The sequence below is a fragment of the Agrilus planipennis genome, unplaced genomic scaffold (genome assembly GCF_000699045.2).
Source record: "Agrilus planipennis isolate EAB-ADULT unplaced genomic scaffold, Apla_2.0 scaffold208, whole genome shotgun sequence".
NCBI lineage: Eukaryota > Metazoa > Arthropoda > Insecta > Coleoptera > Buprestidae > Agrilus > Agrilus planipennis.
In genome coordinates this window covers 42,695-59,800 of record NW_020439048.1, presented here as the reverse complement: position 1 = coordinate 59,800, position 17,106 = coordinate 42,695, and the positions used below count along the sequence as shown (strand labels likewise).

At 36.2% G+C, this 17,106-nt stretch overlaps 2 protein-coding genes across 4 annotated transcripts in view; one reads left to right on the top strand and one right to left on the bottom strand.

Moving 5' to 3' along the window:
• The window catches only part of LOC108739445 (helicase SKI2W), a 70,245-nt gene that overhangs the window by 25,545 nt on the left and 27,594 nt on the right, over positions 1-17,106 (bottom strand). Inside the window, exons 1-2 of one of the 2 annotated variants that reach the window (XM_025976913.1) lie at positions 7,597-9,035; positions 115-204 (exon numbers count right to left, since the gene is read on the bottom strand). The gene's annotated coding sequence lies outside the window, so the exon portion shown is untranslated. Of the gene's footprint in view, positions 1-114; positions 205-7,596; positions 9,036-17,106 lie in introns of those variants that run through there. The other variant, XM_025976912.1, reaches the window with a different exon arrangement.
• The window catches only part of LOC112905129 (guanine nucleotide-binding protein G(o) subunit alpha-like), a 48,110-nt gene continuing 32,201 nt past the window's right edge, over positions 1,198-17,106 (top strand). Inside the window, exon 1 of one of the 2 annotated variants that reach the window (XM_025976921.1) lies at positions 1,198-1,888. In XM_025976921.1, coding sequence (XP_025832706.1) covers positions 1,771-1,888 — 118 coding nt within the window. In that variant the 5' untranslated portion in view covers positions 1,198-1,770. Of the gene's footprint in view, positions 1,889-9,256; positions 9,399-17,106 lie in introns of those variants that run through there. The other variant, XM_025976920.1, reaches the window with a different exon arrangement.

Genomic DNA, 17,106 nt, shown 5'->3' with positions numbered 1-17,106 from the left:
TTTCCCACGGTAAAATTCTCTTCATTATTGCCTCACAACAACTTTAATACATTTTGGTATTTTCAGCTGGTTTAATAAGGGAAAAGATTAAAAGTTAAATAAAATCCTACCTACCTTTCTTTGTAAATCTAAAGTGCAGTCCAAATTATTTTTATGGCAGTGGTGTGTAAGCAATTTTCGTTCATAGGCAAACTGTTCGGAATGCTGAAACAAGAAGAATATTGTTTATAGTCTGAAATAAAAAGAAAAATGTAATTCACGACCGTATAAATATACACAGCACTTTTGGATTTGTAGGTACATGCTGGGATTAATAACAATAAAAAGGCGTCTTTTCCAAAAACTTCAATGCAATTTTTCTATCTTAAAAGTGGACACGAAAGAAATCCTTTTTCTCTACAAATCTTCATTTATTGAAGAAAATTTACCATTTTGAAAAATTTGACCCACTTTCCCTTATCAAAAAAAAAATAATAATAATCTAAATAACTTTTTCATTTAANCAGCCACAATTTTAGGTGGACGCACATGTTTTATCAATTTTACTTTGCGTGAAAGTCAGATCTAGTTCAAATTTTTCCAAAATGTAACTCTTTCTCTGTGTAGTGGTCAACTTTGACATTCGGGACGATTTTTTTTGGGACCCTTTTCATAAAAAATACGTAACCGCTTGCGGGGTCCATGAGTCGGGGGGGCTAATGCAGAGCGCATCGCTTCCGTCACCTTATAATCGCCTCTGTTTAAACCACCGAAAAGAGCGCAATATTGTGCGTCCAAATTCGAAAATTGGTTAAAAGGACCGGAAATTATGAATTATTTCTTTCAATTTAGCAAAACACATCTTCGTCAAAACTAAAAGCACATGTAATCTTAGGATACCTTTTACTGCGCTTATCTACATATAAATCATACAAATTAAAGTTGTGGTTTCAATCTCTCTAATGAGCGAAAGTTTGCGCATCTAAATTTGAAAACTGGCTAAAAAGGACGCGAAATTATGAATCATTCCTTTTGATTGTCCCAAAAATATATTTTTAATCAAAGTACATTTCACGATACACATTTAGGAAAGAAATTTCTACGCGGTATTAAAAGAAAAACTAACACCGATTTTTCGTGCTACCAGAAGATGTCGTAGTGCTTCGGCGGTTTACCACGAAAATTCGATTCGATATTTGACCTTCTTTCATTTCCCACGCTAACTTCGCCGAGGATTTCCACCATGTAGTAAAGCAAGTTTATTTTGCATTTCGACGCTTTCTCGATTTTAATTCGTTTCCATCTTCGTATCTGTTGTTTGTGGTTCGACCAAATGCGCGTCTGCAGCGTCGCGTACGCGTCTCGGGTGGGTCGCGCACGCGCGGCATCGCGACGCCTGGCATCGAACGAGTGCGTGCGTGAATATCGGGCGACGACAGCGACTCCCGCGACCCTGCCCGACGTCGTCGATCGCCGATTTCCACGTCCCCCATCGTGCAAAAAGCAACAGGATCGACTAGTTAAGAAAACGCGTATTGAAAATAGGACATTAAAAAGTAACAGGTGGCAATCTATGGTGAAACATAAAGGGATGCCGGCTGATACGTGTTTTCGCGGGGTGGTTTCGACCCTGGCGTACAGGTGTTAGTGGTTGCGAATAGGTCGCGTATTTTAGGGCGGTTAGTTGTTACTTAAAAGGTGGCGGCCGTTAGGAAGCTGCCCCGTCAATTTTCGTGCGTAGGGTGGTTTGGGAAAGCCGGCACGACGTTTTGTACGGAGGGCGTGTGCAGAATGGGGTGCACTTCTTCAGCGGAGGAGCGCGCCGCGTTGGCAAGGAGCAAGCAAATCGAAAAGAACCTCAAAGAGGATGGTATCCAGGCTGCCAAGGATATCAAGCTGCTCCTGTTGGGTAAGTATCATACATCGCTAATTTCGATGGAAATTGCGTTATCTTTGCTAGTTAATCTGGTTCACGGGGTTTTCGATTGTGGCGCCATCAAACTGTCATTGCGACTACCAGGAAAATTTTCGAGATCGGGAGGTTTTTCTCCTTTTTGCTTTGTCCATATCGAATGGACGTTTATGTCAACTAAAATTGCTTGGTATTTCCCTTTTAATGCAGATAAAAATTAGGCAGTGTAAAGTGGTTCGTAAAGGTCATTAATTTTACATTAAAACAATAATGAACCAATACGTACGGTTCGTCGTAGGTGGGTACCTAAAAATACAATAACTTTTAAACCTTGTTTTGCAAATTCTTAATTTTTATAGCCAATAAAAGTTATTTATAATGCGTGAAGAAAACCTGTGGATTTCTTGGTTTTTATGAGAAATCTTGCCAGAAGGTTTTCACTTTTACTCCAATTAACATACTTTTACTAGTTTAGATCTTAAAATGCTTCAAAGAAATGCACTGAAATAGGTGTGTAATCCGTTTAAAAATATAAGACTAGCTGCGAGACCATATGTATCATCCTTAACTAGAGATCAGGTCTAATTTAACGTTAAAGGGTTTAGGTTTTCAGTATTTTTATTGTTGTTCTTTCAAGAATAATATTGCATAAAATTGCTAAAAACTGCAAAAAGCACTTTTTGATAGTATTTTTTTTACATAATTTTTAATGTAATGATTTCCTTTATAAATTAAACCCGATGTTAATTTCCACAATATTATATAAAACCTTAGTTAACTGAAATAATTGTTACGTATTTTCGAAAAGATTAATCATATTGATTGATCATGCAAAATATTAAGGGTAATTATAAACGAGAAGGGTACAGCGTCGAAACCTCAAATTAGATTGTCAGAGTGCTGCAACCCCCTAATAATCAATCTACCCCTATATCAAGCAGAAGATAATAAATTTTCAACATGACCATTATGCTATTTTGTAGCATCACTCACTTTATAAAAGTAAAACAGTACCAAGTGTTTCTTTATTTTTTTTAATTTCTTACTATTATAAATATTTCATGTATAGATATACCGAAATACAATTACATATTCCTTAATATTCGCACTCAGAAAAAAATGTTGAACAAATTATTGTAGAAACGATTAAAACAGTACCTAATTAATTTAGTATATTAGGTCCGACTGAATTAACAAAAAAAGTGCTTTTGAAGTACATAAAGAAATATTAGAAATATAATAAATAATTACGATATAAAATCTTGGTGATAAAAAGGTTGGTATTTATAAAAATCAAAAATTTCTTGAACCTTTTTTTTTATAGAACTTTTTCCCAAATTTTGTAACGTCGGAAGAAAAGAAAAATGGAATTTGACGTTTGCTGATGTTGGCTATCTCCAAAAATGGTTTATTATTATCTGGAACATTTCCCGAGTACTCGTCAGTGTCATTAAATAATTTAATTTTACACTGTTGAAGAAGGAATGAAAGTTATGCCCAATTCAATGTCCGGAATGTTCAGAAATTGAAAATTATATATTCTTGCGTTGTTTTTTTTTTATTGGCCCACAATCCAGAGCTTTTGTTGTGGAATTTTCAGTTTATCAATTTTTTTTGCGCTTTTTTTTTACTCAAATCTTTTAAGTAAATAATGTTTCATTTACTGGAAAATCTTCTTCCGGGTTTCCTAGTGGTCGGTTTATCTTCCTCGACGTTATCAGATTCCTTCTGAAGAAGCTGACAGCATGAGCAGCAAAACGTCAAGGAAAATCAACGGGAACCAGGAAGATGACCACGGTTATATTATATTATTATTGTTTCGTAAAACACCACGTCGATTATATTCTTGTTCATAATATGGGCAGAGGTCAAGTAATTCAAAGTTTCATTTCTAGATTTCATTAATTTCTCTATTTAAAGATGAAGAAGCTGGCTACTATATTTAGAAAAATTGTTTTTGATGGAATATTAGAAGAAATTGTGAATATTTAAGACAATATTACCCCGTTATTGTAATAAGAAATTAATTTGAATTAATCCAATTTATCATAATTAAAATAAGTAGGCAGATGTAATTTTTTTAAAACGAACCAGTAATTAATTCCAGCTTTTTGACATTGTCGACGGGGCTGAGGGTCGGGCAATCGATTTTTTAAACGTTGCCAGGTAACAACTGCCACTTGTTATCAGAATCACTTGTTTTCCTTTTATCATAACAAAAACTACGAGCTTTGAGCTTTTATCACCTTGATTAGTCACCTCTTCACCATTAATGCGCCTCTAGTAATACTCTAGTTTCTGATTCACTTTCACTGTTGCAATTATAACGATCAATAATTGTAGCTTTAATCTGCAGTGTTGGATACAAATACAATTCCAATGTAAAATAAATTTTATCTAGGCCAGGTTATAGTTGAATACATTGTTATTATTGAGGTGTTCGAAATACAGTGCGTCAGGGATACTATGCACTAAGGACTAAGGTTTGATTATGATTAGCAATAATGGCAGACTATCTTAATGTACAAAATTTTTTGCATTGATAACGTGGCTAGTAGAGGCTACAATTGTGGATCGTATCTACAATTGTTGGGTTAAGATTGTAACGATCAAAGACATTTTTTGGTTGCAACATGTGAACATTTTCAGTGGGTTCCCTTTGTAGGTATATAATTTCCTATTTATCATGATTCCATCACGAATAGACATATTTTGATGTCGGAATCAATCTATTGCTGTAGTTATAAGTTCTAGTTAATTTTTGTAGATGGGTAATTTAAATAAGGAGTTTGTTGCTTCATATAATTGATTCTGTTGACGACTGATGTAATTAATCGATCTCAGAATCGATTAAAAATTGTAAGAATTAAAGTCTAATGAATTTTGGCAATTGATACGAAACAAAGAGGACGTGTAGGTAAATGCATACTTTCGTCTATTGAAATGATGTTGAATGGCTTAATAACAGATGAATTACAGTCCATGTGGGATTTCTTACGCTCAAAATGGTTATATCATCTCAGCGAATGACAAATTGAGCTGTCGTATGACCGCATTAGTTCAAATTCTCTCACTTTATTTTATTTTTCTGTGCAATAGAATTTCTGCGTTTATCAGAACGAACAAATAGAGATTCTATCGCAAAAATGCAAGTAAAAGTTTCTAAGAAGCAATAAAGGAACACATGAATCATGAAATGAACGTGTATGAGGTACTTACACGAAACAACCGATTAAATATAAAATTCTTCACTATCGACGATGCATTTATTTATTTAATGCGAAATATTGTTTTGCTGCAATAAGTAAAAAATTTTACCATATACCATACAGATGGCAAATTGGAATTAATACATGTAAAAATTAGTCATCCATATAGGTTGTATGGAGGGTGCATTGGTAATAGTCATCGCAGAGAACATCTGCTTAGAAGAAGACACCACGTTATCGTGGTTAGTAATTAAACAGTTCGTTTCCTAGATATTTACCATTTTTTAAGTCTTTGATTAATTAACTATTTTTGAATTTAACATTTAATAAAACACTAAACTGGTAGAAAAATGCTTAACATTGTCCAATCCTAAAACTTAAAAATAATATGAATAAGTATTAAATTTAATAAATACTTCGCAATAAATTACAGTCATTAAAATATGTACGGTTAGTTAGAAACATATTAGAAGTAGATGCAGAAGTTAAGAGGAATAGAGGTAAACATAGATAGATTAAATTGCTGTTCACAAACAGTTAGGGATGTGGGATGTACTACATTTAGAGAAATGCGAAGATTAGCTCAGAATAGGAAAGAATAGGGGTGTATGTCCATCCAGTCTTAGACCGAGCGGCATGGCCTAGAGGTCTAGACCATTGCTTAGCATTCGGGAGGACGCCGGTTCGATTCCGGGTCCGCCTACCTTGGTCCAAGTTTTTCTGTGGTTTCCTTGGATCCCTTAGGCAAATGCTGAGGCAGTAACATTCCACGGATAATCTTTCACTCTCTTTTGTCTTCATTTCGTCCGTCTCGTCTTTCTCAGCCGAACCACCACCCACCCATTCCCACGATTCCTGAAAGCAGGCTGAAGAGGGCCTTCCGCCCTACCTTCCGGCATAGTCCGGAAGGACTGCCCGCCCACCAGCATAACTGGCTGGTGGGAATGAAACACCTAAAAGTTTAAGTTTTTTCCAGTCTTAGGAAAGGGGTGACCTACACTGGGTTGGCGAGATAGCAAGGCCAGATTTCTCTAGAACTTACACTTTGAAATGGAATCTTACTAGAAAAAGTCCAGCACCTACAAATAGCTGCCGCAAGGTATAAAAGAGGGCCCGATTGGCGTGGCCTAGAGGTTTAGACCATTGCTTGGAGGACGCCGGTTCGATTCCGGCTTCGTCTTCCTTGATCTAAATTTTTCTGTGGTTTCCTTGGATCACTTAAGCAAATCATGGGGCAGTAATATTCCACAGATGATCTTTGATTCTCTTCTGTCTTCATTTCGTCCGCTTAACCTGAAGGCTGAGGCTGAAGAGGGCCTTCCGACATGGTCCAGAGGGACCGGACCGTCCACCAGCATTGGTGGCTGGTGGGAATGAAACACCCAAAAGTTTTTTTAGAAAAGAGGGCAATTTTAGCTACCAGGCGACAGAAGGAGAAACAAGAAAGGCGAAGAAGCGATTTAGTGAGCGATATAGTAATGTTGTTGAAGAATAAATAATTACTGAAAATTGATTAGTAGTTTAAGTGCAAAATGTATTTTATTTGAGAGACTTTAGAGTCATCCCTACATGTATAGGTGAGGTTTGTGCGTCTGGAAGTCCTTGCTGGTACTAAACTGCAGCCAAAAAAATTTCTGATAATGAAAAAAAAACCTCAATGTCAGTCTTCACTGATTACCTACCACCTCCTGCAAAACTTACACTGACGCTCGGCTGAACGTTCGTTACTGTATTTTATATTTTTGGTAGTAATGTAGGTACATAACATATGAGTCAGACGTACATATGCGTACACATATGCATATTATGTACACACGTAATGAAGTCGCGTGTAACATATGTGTACACACTTAGATTATAAGTATAGCATGAGCATGTGCATTTTGAAGAGGATCTAACAACTGATGCTCCAATGTACATTTTAGTTTTACGTTAGCGGTAACCACGTGATGGCGTTGTTTAAATCGTGCACTATCTCGTACATGGCGAGTTGTTTTATGCGGACGATCAGGTTCAGTTAAAAAAAAAAAAAAAAGACGAACAAGCGGACAACGCGATGACCAGCGTCGCGAAAATCTAGCGGTGCCCAGCTGCGCGGCGTCCGGATGCCAGAGGAAACTGAGAGTGTCCCGCATAACTGGGAAGCGTCACAGCTAAATTAGCTTACTTAAACCAAATGTGTATTGCAGAGACAGGAACATTTCATTGTTCAGTTTGTGACAGTGACACTGGATGACAATAAGTTGGCCGTGCGAATTCCAATAGTTGAACGTTTACTTTTCTAATTTGCGTCGACGCATGTGAATTACTATTGTTGCTCAGTTTTACGTGAAATTTGAGCAGTAGTGAGACTAGTGAGAAATCTTTTAATCATAAATTACATTTGTAAGTTAAAAAATGAACAAATGAAAACGTAAAAGGTCCCCCTGTGCTCTTTACATCTCCAGAAATATCTAATATTTTTTTGTTGTCTAAAAAAATTCCACAGTTACTTACCTACATGGTCGTGGTAAATAAGATGCTAATGGCAAAGATAATTAGACGTTGTATAAAATAACCATTTTATTACCACATAAAAGCTCTAATCGGTGACACAATGTATCTTTCAAATTAGTTATTAAACTTAACGTTATTATCGTCAAATCGTTACCTTTTATATAAAAAGAATTGCTCTGTGAAGCAGTGAATCAGACATTAATTTGTTGCAATTAACGATTAACAATGTATGCGTGTTGTTACAAATACAGTGAACGCATTGACCTTCGTCGAACATCTAGCGAGAAAAGTTTGAAATAAATTTAAAAAAAAAACTGCCTCAGAACTGATTTACTGTTCAGATGAGTTTTTTCGTAATGCATTCGTTACATTCGGGATGGATTTTCCGACTTTTAAATCATGTAGTCACTTGGAGCGTTGGGTCACGGTCGATATTAGTCTAGTTAATTTCTAAGTTTAACCGAAATGAAACCAAATGTTCAAGAATATACTCGAGGTTATGTACATTCATTCAAAAATAGAACGATCGCTCCCCTATCGTCGGTAATAACTCAAACACAAGTTCCAACTGCGGAACATGGACATATAATATAAGTATGCGGCGCGGAGCGCCGGGACGCGGGTATTAAAAACCGTTTACATTATGCAATACATGTACAAAGTCAGAAAATTTGAATCCTTAACAAAATACGCATGTTTATGCAGATAAATTCGGTTTATGAGTAATGTTGTTTATTTTTCTTTGTTTTTATTTCTATAAACATAAATCTCTAAAGATCAAGCTAGAAAAAATGCATATGCACAGTTCCGAGACTACATACACCTCCACACTTTCCAATCCTGAACTTATCTTCGCATTTCCCTGAAACTAGAACATCCTACATTCTTTACCAATTTGTGAAGAGTAATCTAATTCAGGTCTACCTCTATTCCTCTTAACTCTTGTCTGCTTAAAAGTATGCCCTCAACTAGCCCTTCATGTCTAGGAAGATGTCCTACCTACATATCTTGCCTATCCTTATTGACTTCCTCTCTTCTATTTCTTTCTAATACTTTCTCATTTTACCCATTTCGAACGGTTTTAACCTTTTATTTCCACCCGTCCCCCACGTCCTCTATCCACGTTTCGCACCCGTAAAGAGCCGTGCTCCGAACAAGGACCTTTAACAATCTTTTTCGAATTTCTAGAGATCTAATTACGATTGACCTTCAAAAGTTGATAAACGACTTCGTATTTTCATATGTAAATTGTCAATCATAATTACGAATTATTTTACATCAGTATTAGTACTTCACTGCAGTCCTTACTCTGAGTTGCGAATTATTAACGCTACGGTGGGACTCTGCATACAATATAACATAACTAGTACTATTTAAACAGGCACAATACTAAATTGACCTTAATTTTTAAACGTGTCTATTGTCACATTTCAGAATGAAAAAGTACATAGTTACCCCTTTAATCAGAAATAGAATTATTACAAAAAATAACCACATTGAAACACGAGTGTGATTAAGTGTAGTCAATGCTTATATATATATACACACAAACATTCATATGCATGTATAACGTAATGACATGTACTCAAAGTAGTCATAGAGGAAGTTGTCTAGGACTTACAGACTATTGACGTTCGTTGGTGGGATACTGTGTGGGGTGGTGTAGTGAAAAGGACGTGAAACTATGGGGTGCACGATATCGGCGGAGGAAAGGGCTGCTAGGGCTCGAAACCGAAAAATCGATCAGGAACTCAAAGAGGATGCTTACAGAGCTCAAAGGGACGTGAAATTACTACTACTAGGTATGCACTTATCTTACATAAACGCCTTCTTGAGAATGAAAGTTAAAATAAATTCTAAATCAGATATACTAATATGAATTCGGAACGCTTTTTATTCATCTAATAAAACTTTAGTAAGTGAAATGGCTGTTTTAGTTGGTAAAACCTTTTGATTTATATTGTATGAAAGAAATCTTCCATGTAGGAAATCACAATAGGACCAAGCTTGGTCCAAACTTAGACCGTTATTGTTCAATTTTGATCCGAGATTGGCAACCAATTTTGGACCAAGCATGACAAATGCCTAGTTTTTCACCCCGCGTCAAGCCTGGTTGGTAGCTTTGGTCTACGACTGGATAGTCAGGGCTTGGTTAACAATATTAATCCATGACTGGACAGTCAATAGACTGATGAACAATATTAGTCCAAAATTGGATAGCCAAAATTATCACAAGCCAAGAATTGTAGGTCAAGAATTGGTGGACAATATTAACTCAAAATTGGGCAGCTATTATGCCAAGACATGATGAACAAAATTAATCCAAGATTGGATAACTGCGTCACTTTCCATCTTAGCCAATACTTCGTTGCCCAGTGTTGGATGTAGCTTGCCTTTATATACCTAGACTTGACACTCAAAACTTGACTGAACTTTGATCTGGTATTGTCAAACCCATACTTGATTGTCCAGCATTGGACTAAACTTGATAAAACATTAATGTACCTAGCCTTGGGTATTTGAATATTGTCCAAATCTTGATTCAGTATTGACAAACCTACATTTGATTGTTCAGTATTGGACTAAACTTGACAAAACATTAATGTATCTAGCCTTGGGTATTTGAATATTGTCCAAATCTTGATTCAGTATTGACAAACCCACATTTGATTGTTCAGTATTGGACTAAACTTGACAAAACTTAATGTACCTAGCCTTGGGTATTTGAATATTGTCCAAATTTTGATTCAGTATTGACAAACCCACATTTGACTGATCCCAGTATTGGACCAAACTTGACGAAACGTGATAAACCTAGCCTTGGTATTTGAGGATTGCCCAAACTTTGGACCAGTATTGACAAGTCCACTACTAATCCAGGTTTGGCCCTACTATTAAGTGCGGTACGTGTGGAATTGGAAATTAATTAATAAAATATTATTTGCATAGTATGTAAATTGGTTTATTAACCGATCTTTTGCTGTCTATCAAATAGTACAGAACTAATTTGCGCCAAGATAAGCCTTTAAATGCCTCATTTTTTATCAATGACTAACTAACACACCGATTAAACGAATGCGTTGTAATTGCAATTTCTTATCAAGGGGAAAACGCTGCATACATCATTTATCAATTTTTCCTTCTTTATCTATCCGAAGCAGACAAAATCGAAGCGGCGCTTTTTATGTGAAACATAATATTAGAAATAAAATATATTTATATAGCATATATCTGAAACATTTGACGCGCTACAAATATTGGGGCTGTATTATTGGTTTCTGTAACAGCAAAGCTTTTCACGAAAATTCGTAAGCATTTATGGAATCACATATACATTGAAATTCCACGATTCAGCAAAATCCGTCACAGGGAGGATGTGGGATGGGAATAATATACTTGTTACGTGTAGACACAGAACCATGAATTGAAAGCTGTGCTTTCAAAATAAAAGCTGACGTCATATGATGTTTTTAAAGATGTGGTTTCATGTATTCTATCTCAATAAATGAGGGACTTAATCTTGCGCTATTCTTAGTTTTACATATCTATTATCGCTTTATACATTACAAATAATGTAGTATTTTTTAATAAAACCGTGGCGTCTGTGTCCAGAATTTGATATTCTGATATTCTTTATGCAATGTCATGATTAATTAATTGATTAAACAAAGAAAAGATTAGAAGCGTTCGAAATATGGTGTTACAGGCGACTGGTGAGGATACCGTGGATAAAGAAGATTAGAAATGAGAAGGTATTAGAAAGAGTAGGCGAACAGAGGGCTCTATGGAAGTCAATAAGAAATAGGCGAGATAGGACACCTTTTCAGGCATGAATGGCTAGTTAGAGACATATTAGAGGCAGAAACGGGAGTTAGGAGATGTAGAGGTAGATCTAGATTAGATTACTGTTCGCAAATAGTTAAGAATGTGAGTTGTTCTAGTTTTAGGGAAATGCGAAGGCATGAAGGTCTAGTCAGAGGCACATTAGAAGCAAAAACAGGAGTCGAGAGGAGTGTAGGTAGTCGTAGATTAGATTACTGTTCACAAATAGTTAAGGATGTGGGATGTTCTAGTGTTGGCGGAATACCAAGATTAGCTCTGGATAGGAAAATGTGACGGTGCGACCAGTCTTGCGTCTGACGAGGACGATGATGATGATGATTATCAAGATTTATCTGGATGAGTGAAGTCCTCGGTTTTCTGCGTCTCAGGTGTTGAAAATTTGGTAACTGCTTGTTACAAATTCCTTTGGTGATAAAACATAGGCATTTTTTAAACATTTAGCGCGATTTCAGTGATGTCGTCAGCAGTTTCATGAAAACTTCATCATTACTCATTATTAGTCACCTTACGTAGGAGTATGTACGTGCATACAGATACACATAATTATACAAAAAGTATGTTTATAATTTCGTAAGGTTTTTATTATTTTAGTACTTATTTTATATATTATTGTAATATTTGTAAATAAAGTACCATTTTTGAAGGTTTTACACGAGCTCAGTAAGGTCTAATAAAACCTACCTTTGGGCCATCATCACAATGTTTGCCAGAGACATAAAACAAAAAGTTAAATGGTAATGTTTATTTAATGCGGGTAATAACACCAACAAGCCATTACATTCCGACGAAGTACCTAATTAAAAAATGCAAATTGGACGTCGTAGTTTCCTATGTGGTTAAGTTCTGTTCTTTTATTCATTCGACTATCGATCGCTTCTAATTTTTCGTAGTTTTAATACAAAAAAAGTTGTTACAATTGAAGTTTTAATTCAAACGATACGACTCTCAACTGCATGATATTTAGAGAAAATTAAGCAAGCAAATTATTTGAAACTATCAGATATAGAAATTCACCGGATAGTAATTTTACAGGGTAGAGGATAATCGGGATAATTAGCTGTGTCGGGGACCCGTTAAAACGAGAATATAAGGTTTTTTTGTTATATCTACTTATTAAATCATTATTGCTGATGTCACCGAGCGGCATGGCCTAGAGGTTTAGACCATTGCTTAGCATTCGGGAGGTCGCCGGTTCGATTCCGGGTCCGTCTGCCATGGTCCAAGTTTTTCTGTGGTTTCCTTGGATCACTTAGGTAAATGCTGGGGCAGTAATATTCCACAGATAATCTTTCATTCTCTTCGGTCTTCATTTGTCCGTCTCAACTTTCTCATTCGAACCACCACCCACCCATTCCCACGATTCCTGAAAGCAGGCTGAAGAGGGCCTTCCGCCCTACCTTCCGATGTAGTCCGGAGGAACTCCCCGCCCACCAGCATAACTGGTTGGTGGGAATGAAACACCCAAAAGTTTAAGTTTTTTCCAGTCTTAGGACAGGGGTGACCTACACTGGGTTGGCGAGAACAACCCACATCCTTAACTATTTGCGAATAGTAATCTAACCTAGGTCTACCTCTATCCCTCCTAACTCCTGCTTCTGCCTCTAATATATATCTGACTAGGCCTTCATGTCTCAGAAGGTGTCTTACCAACCTACCTCGCCTATTTTTTATTGACTTCTATAGAGTTCGCTGTTCTCCTATTCTTTCTAATACCTCTTCATTTGTAACCTTTTCTACCCACGTTATTGCTGATGATATTGGTTTTTTTCTCTGGTAGAATTACCCGGTATCCGGCTAGACCCTAAAAATACAGGGTACAGGATTCAAACCGGGTACTCGGTCATCTCTAAACAGATGTAGATCGCGGTTTCTAGGATTATTGCAAGACGGGACTACGATATTTTCCAAATCCTTTCGATTTTAGTTTTGTTTTAGTTTATAAGTGTTTTAAATTACTGAAGCTAAAGACAGATCGGATTAGGTACCTTAGACATTTGGTGCAATATTGGACAATAAATAATAAAAGAATTCCAACTTCTAAAGGATTACCGATTAGCCAATTGTTTTTGTTTTGCATTTGCCTATGAATTAGTCCAAATAGATTAAGCTTTCTTTTATTGCCTGTAATACAAGAATAATAGCGTGTAAACATTTAAACAAAGGCTTTAAATAAACTTTTCTTATCTCATTCGCCATTACTTTACCTCGTCCAGTGGGTGACACAGAAATTTACTGCTCATTTCTCTACTGTTTACACATGTACCTATTCATTTAATTATATGTATTGCTTGTTTTGAGTAGTAATAATATTTACATTTATCGTTATTATTAGCGTACCAATGTGTACGCATACATTACAGACCGTGAAACATGTAATTATGCCGTGATTGTACTACAAACAGGTAAAAAGAAATTCATTTCCATCTGTAAGAATAATGATGGGATTACTCAACCACACTCGACTACACTCCATGACGTATTTTCAAAATAAAAATAGATTTCAAAAAATATTCAGATACAAAAGAAGGTAATACAAAGGAGAAGCAAAAAAAGAAGCAAAAACATCTAATTAAATGCGAAATCTCTGTAAGTTTAGATTTAAGGTAATCATGTCTCATCGATTTCAAAATTCCTTTCATTAATATTTAAAACAGAAGGACTTGTTGGTGAAAATCAATTTTCTAACGCAAGTCGGTGGAAAAACAGCCGAGATGTCTATACATAATTTGCAGACCTTAAAAAAGACTGCAAAACGTCTGCGACGACATATATTAGTTACATGCATATCAAGGATAATTTACAAACTGATAAAATATGAGTTTTAAAATTACAAACTAAATTCCAAGCGGGTGAAGCCGCGTCTACAACTGGTATTAGATAAAGAATTTCCCGGATAACAAGACAAAAAATTATGAGAAATCGCTGATTTTCGGTATATAGATCAGATAATTCAAGACGCACCTAGCGGCATGGCCTAGAGGTCTAGACCATTGCTTAGCATTCGGGAGGACGCCGGTTCGATTCCGGGTCCGTCTGCCTTGGTCCAAGTTTTTGTGTGGTTTCCTTGGATCACTTAGGCAAATGCTGAGGCAGTAATATTCCACAGATAATCTTTCACTCTCTTCTGTCTTCATTTCGTCCGTCTCATCTTTCTCACCCGAACCACCACCCACCCATTCCCACGATTCCTGAAAGCAGGCTGAAGAGGGCCTTCCGCCCTACCTTCCGGCATAGTCCGGAGGGACTGCCCGCCCACCAGCATTACTGGCTGGTGGGAATGAAACACCCAAAAGTTTTTTTTTTTTTTTTTCAAGACGGAAGGAGTAGTAGAGATACAAAACAAAGTCACTCCCATGTTCGCGATCGCTTAATATAAAATTTGAAAAAGATTTTTAAAGGTATATGACCGAAGCAGGGCTCTGTACAGGTGTGAAAGGTTAGAAGCGTTCAGAAATTAGGAGGAGTAGAGGTAGACCTAGATTAGATTACTAATCTGGGATATTCTACCTTTAGAGAAATGGGAAGATTAGCTCAGGATAGGGAAGATTGTGGAGGTGCGTGTGCAACCAGTCTTAGGACTGACAACCCTATGTAATGATAATGACTAAGGAAGAATATTTTACTGAGAAGGTTTCGTTTAGTATTTAAAATACAAGTTATTGTACACTCATTACCACTAACTGTCTCATTACATGTACATGCCCACACACGTTACGTTTCAGAAAAAGGAGTCTTTTAAGTATTAAAAATATGCCGTCGGTGCTGGAATCGTTTCAACATTTATGAATCGTCCTTTGATGTGAACATAAAGGGCTTTTGTGTACATTCTCGAAATTATAGCCGCATTTAAATGAACGTGTGTACGACTGAGAAGCAAAAAGAAAGCACCTGGCATGGAAAAATAAAAAATAAATAACTCGAGTGAAGAATTTTTAATTTTAAAAAAGTACTAGTTGGATTTAATTACTAATTGTCAGATTATATATTTTTTTATTAGAGTACCTACGTTAATATAATTATTATTATGATATAGAAGATTGCTCGATCCGTTTAATTACAACAAATATAGTAGTTACAGAGATGCCGTTTTCCTTAATAAAGGATCTTGATTATAATTTAATATTATATATGTATGAGGTATCGTTCTCTTTAAATTATTCCGATTCATATTAATTTCATCATCACATCGCATTAATTTAATATATCGATGCCGCATGCAGCAGGCATACACTTTTTCTGATTTCTGTGTCAAGTTTGTGCTCTATAAAATAGTTACAATTCTATTAAAAGAACACATGTTTATATATGAAAACACGAACCAACGCCATATTATAGAAATACATAGACCAGATAGAAATAGCTCCTGTACTAAAAGACAATCTGTCTAACACAGTAAGATACATGCAGAAGGTCAAAATGCGAAATATAGGGTAAGAAGTGCAAATAAAAGTACGAATTTATTTTTCCTTTTCAATATATTCACCTGCTACTGTTATACATTTTTCCGATCTTTCAATTAACTTATGTATATCTTCGAAAAATAATGTTTTGTCTTTGTCTGGAAAATACGTTGAAACTTCACTTCTTCGTCGCTTGAAAATTTCGTCCTACGAAGACTTTTTTCAAGTTTGGGAATAGGTAATAATCGCTGGGAGTTAAGTCAGGACTCTAGGGTGGGCGAGCCAAAATTTCGAAGCCCACCTTCTGCGGGACAGCCATCGCAACACGGCTCTTGTGAACAGGCGCGAAGTTGTCCAGAAGGAGGACACCTATGGTCAATTTTCCTCTCCTTATTTCTTTGACTTCTTCCTTTCAACTGCTTTAGGATTGACGCTTAGTATTCTCCGGTTATGGAGACACCTTTATCTTTATAATTGATCAACAGGATCCCTTCTAAGTCCCAAAAGACTGTCGTCATGATTTTTCCAGCCGACCGTGATACCTTAAATTTGGGCAGTAGTGTGCCTTTTTTGTGCCACTGCATAGAGTCCTGTTTGGACTCAAGTTCATAATGATGAACTCAAGTTTCGTCTCCAGTAACACATTGTTGTTTTTGAGGCGAAATGGGCATTTTCGGCACCCATCTTGCGCTGACTTTAGTCTTGCTAAGATGATCGTGAAGAATTTTAAAAATGGTTGTATCTGATACTCATACCATTTCTGCGAGCTGTTTCTTCTCAAGTCGGGCATCTTTCAGTATCTATTTTTCGACTTTTTAAATGATTTCCGGAGTGGTGAAAGAGGGTACCTATACCACATGGTTTTACCTGGGAAAGAGTCCCCATAAACGGATGACGTCTACTCTAGTACCGTTTGAACTGATTTTCTTTGCTTGGTCAGGAACTTTATAACATCGCGGTACTGGATTTTCTCCATATTTCACAATTTGTTCCCGATTAACTTGTTTCGTCGACGATAGTTCAAAGACTACTGACCTAATTGTAATAAAACTTCGTATTTATATTGTAATGTTCGTGGGTTTAACAAATTAAATTTTAAGAAGAAAACTATTTATTTACACTAATTACTATTAAACTTAAAAACACTATTAAATTATTACTAAACTTCGGTAATTATTCTATTTATTTACACTACTGTTACTATTCACTGTTCTATTTATTTCACTTCTATCACTGTCAATTTATCTCTTGATTCACTTCTGCAACG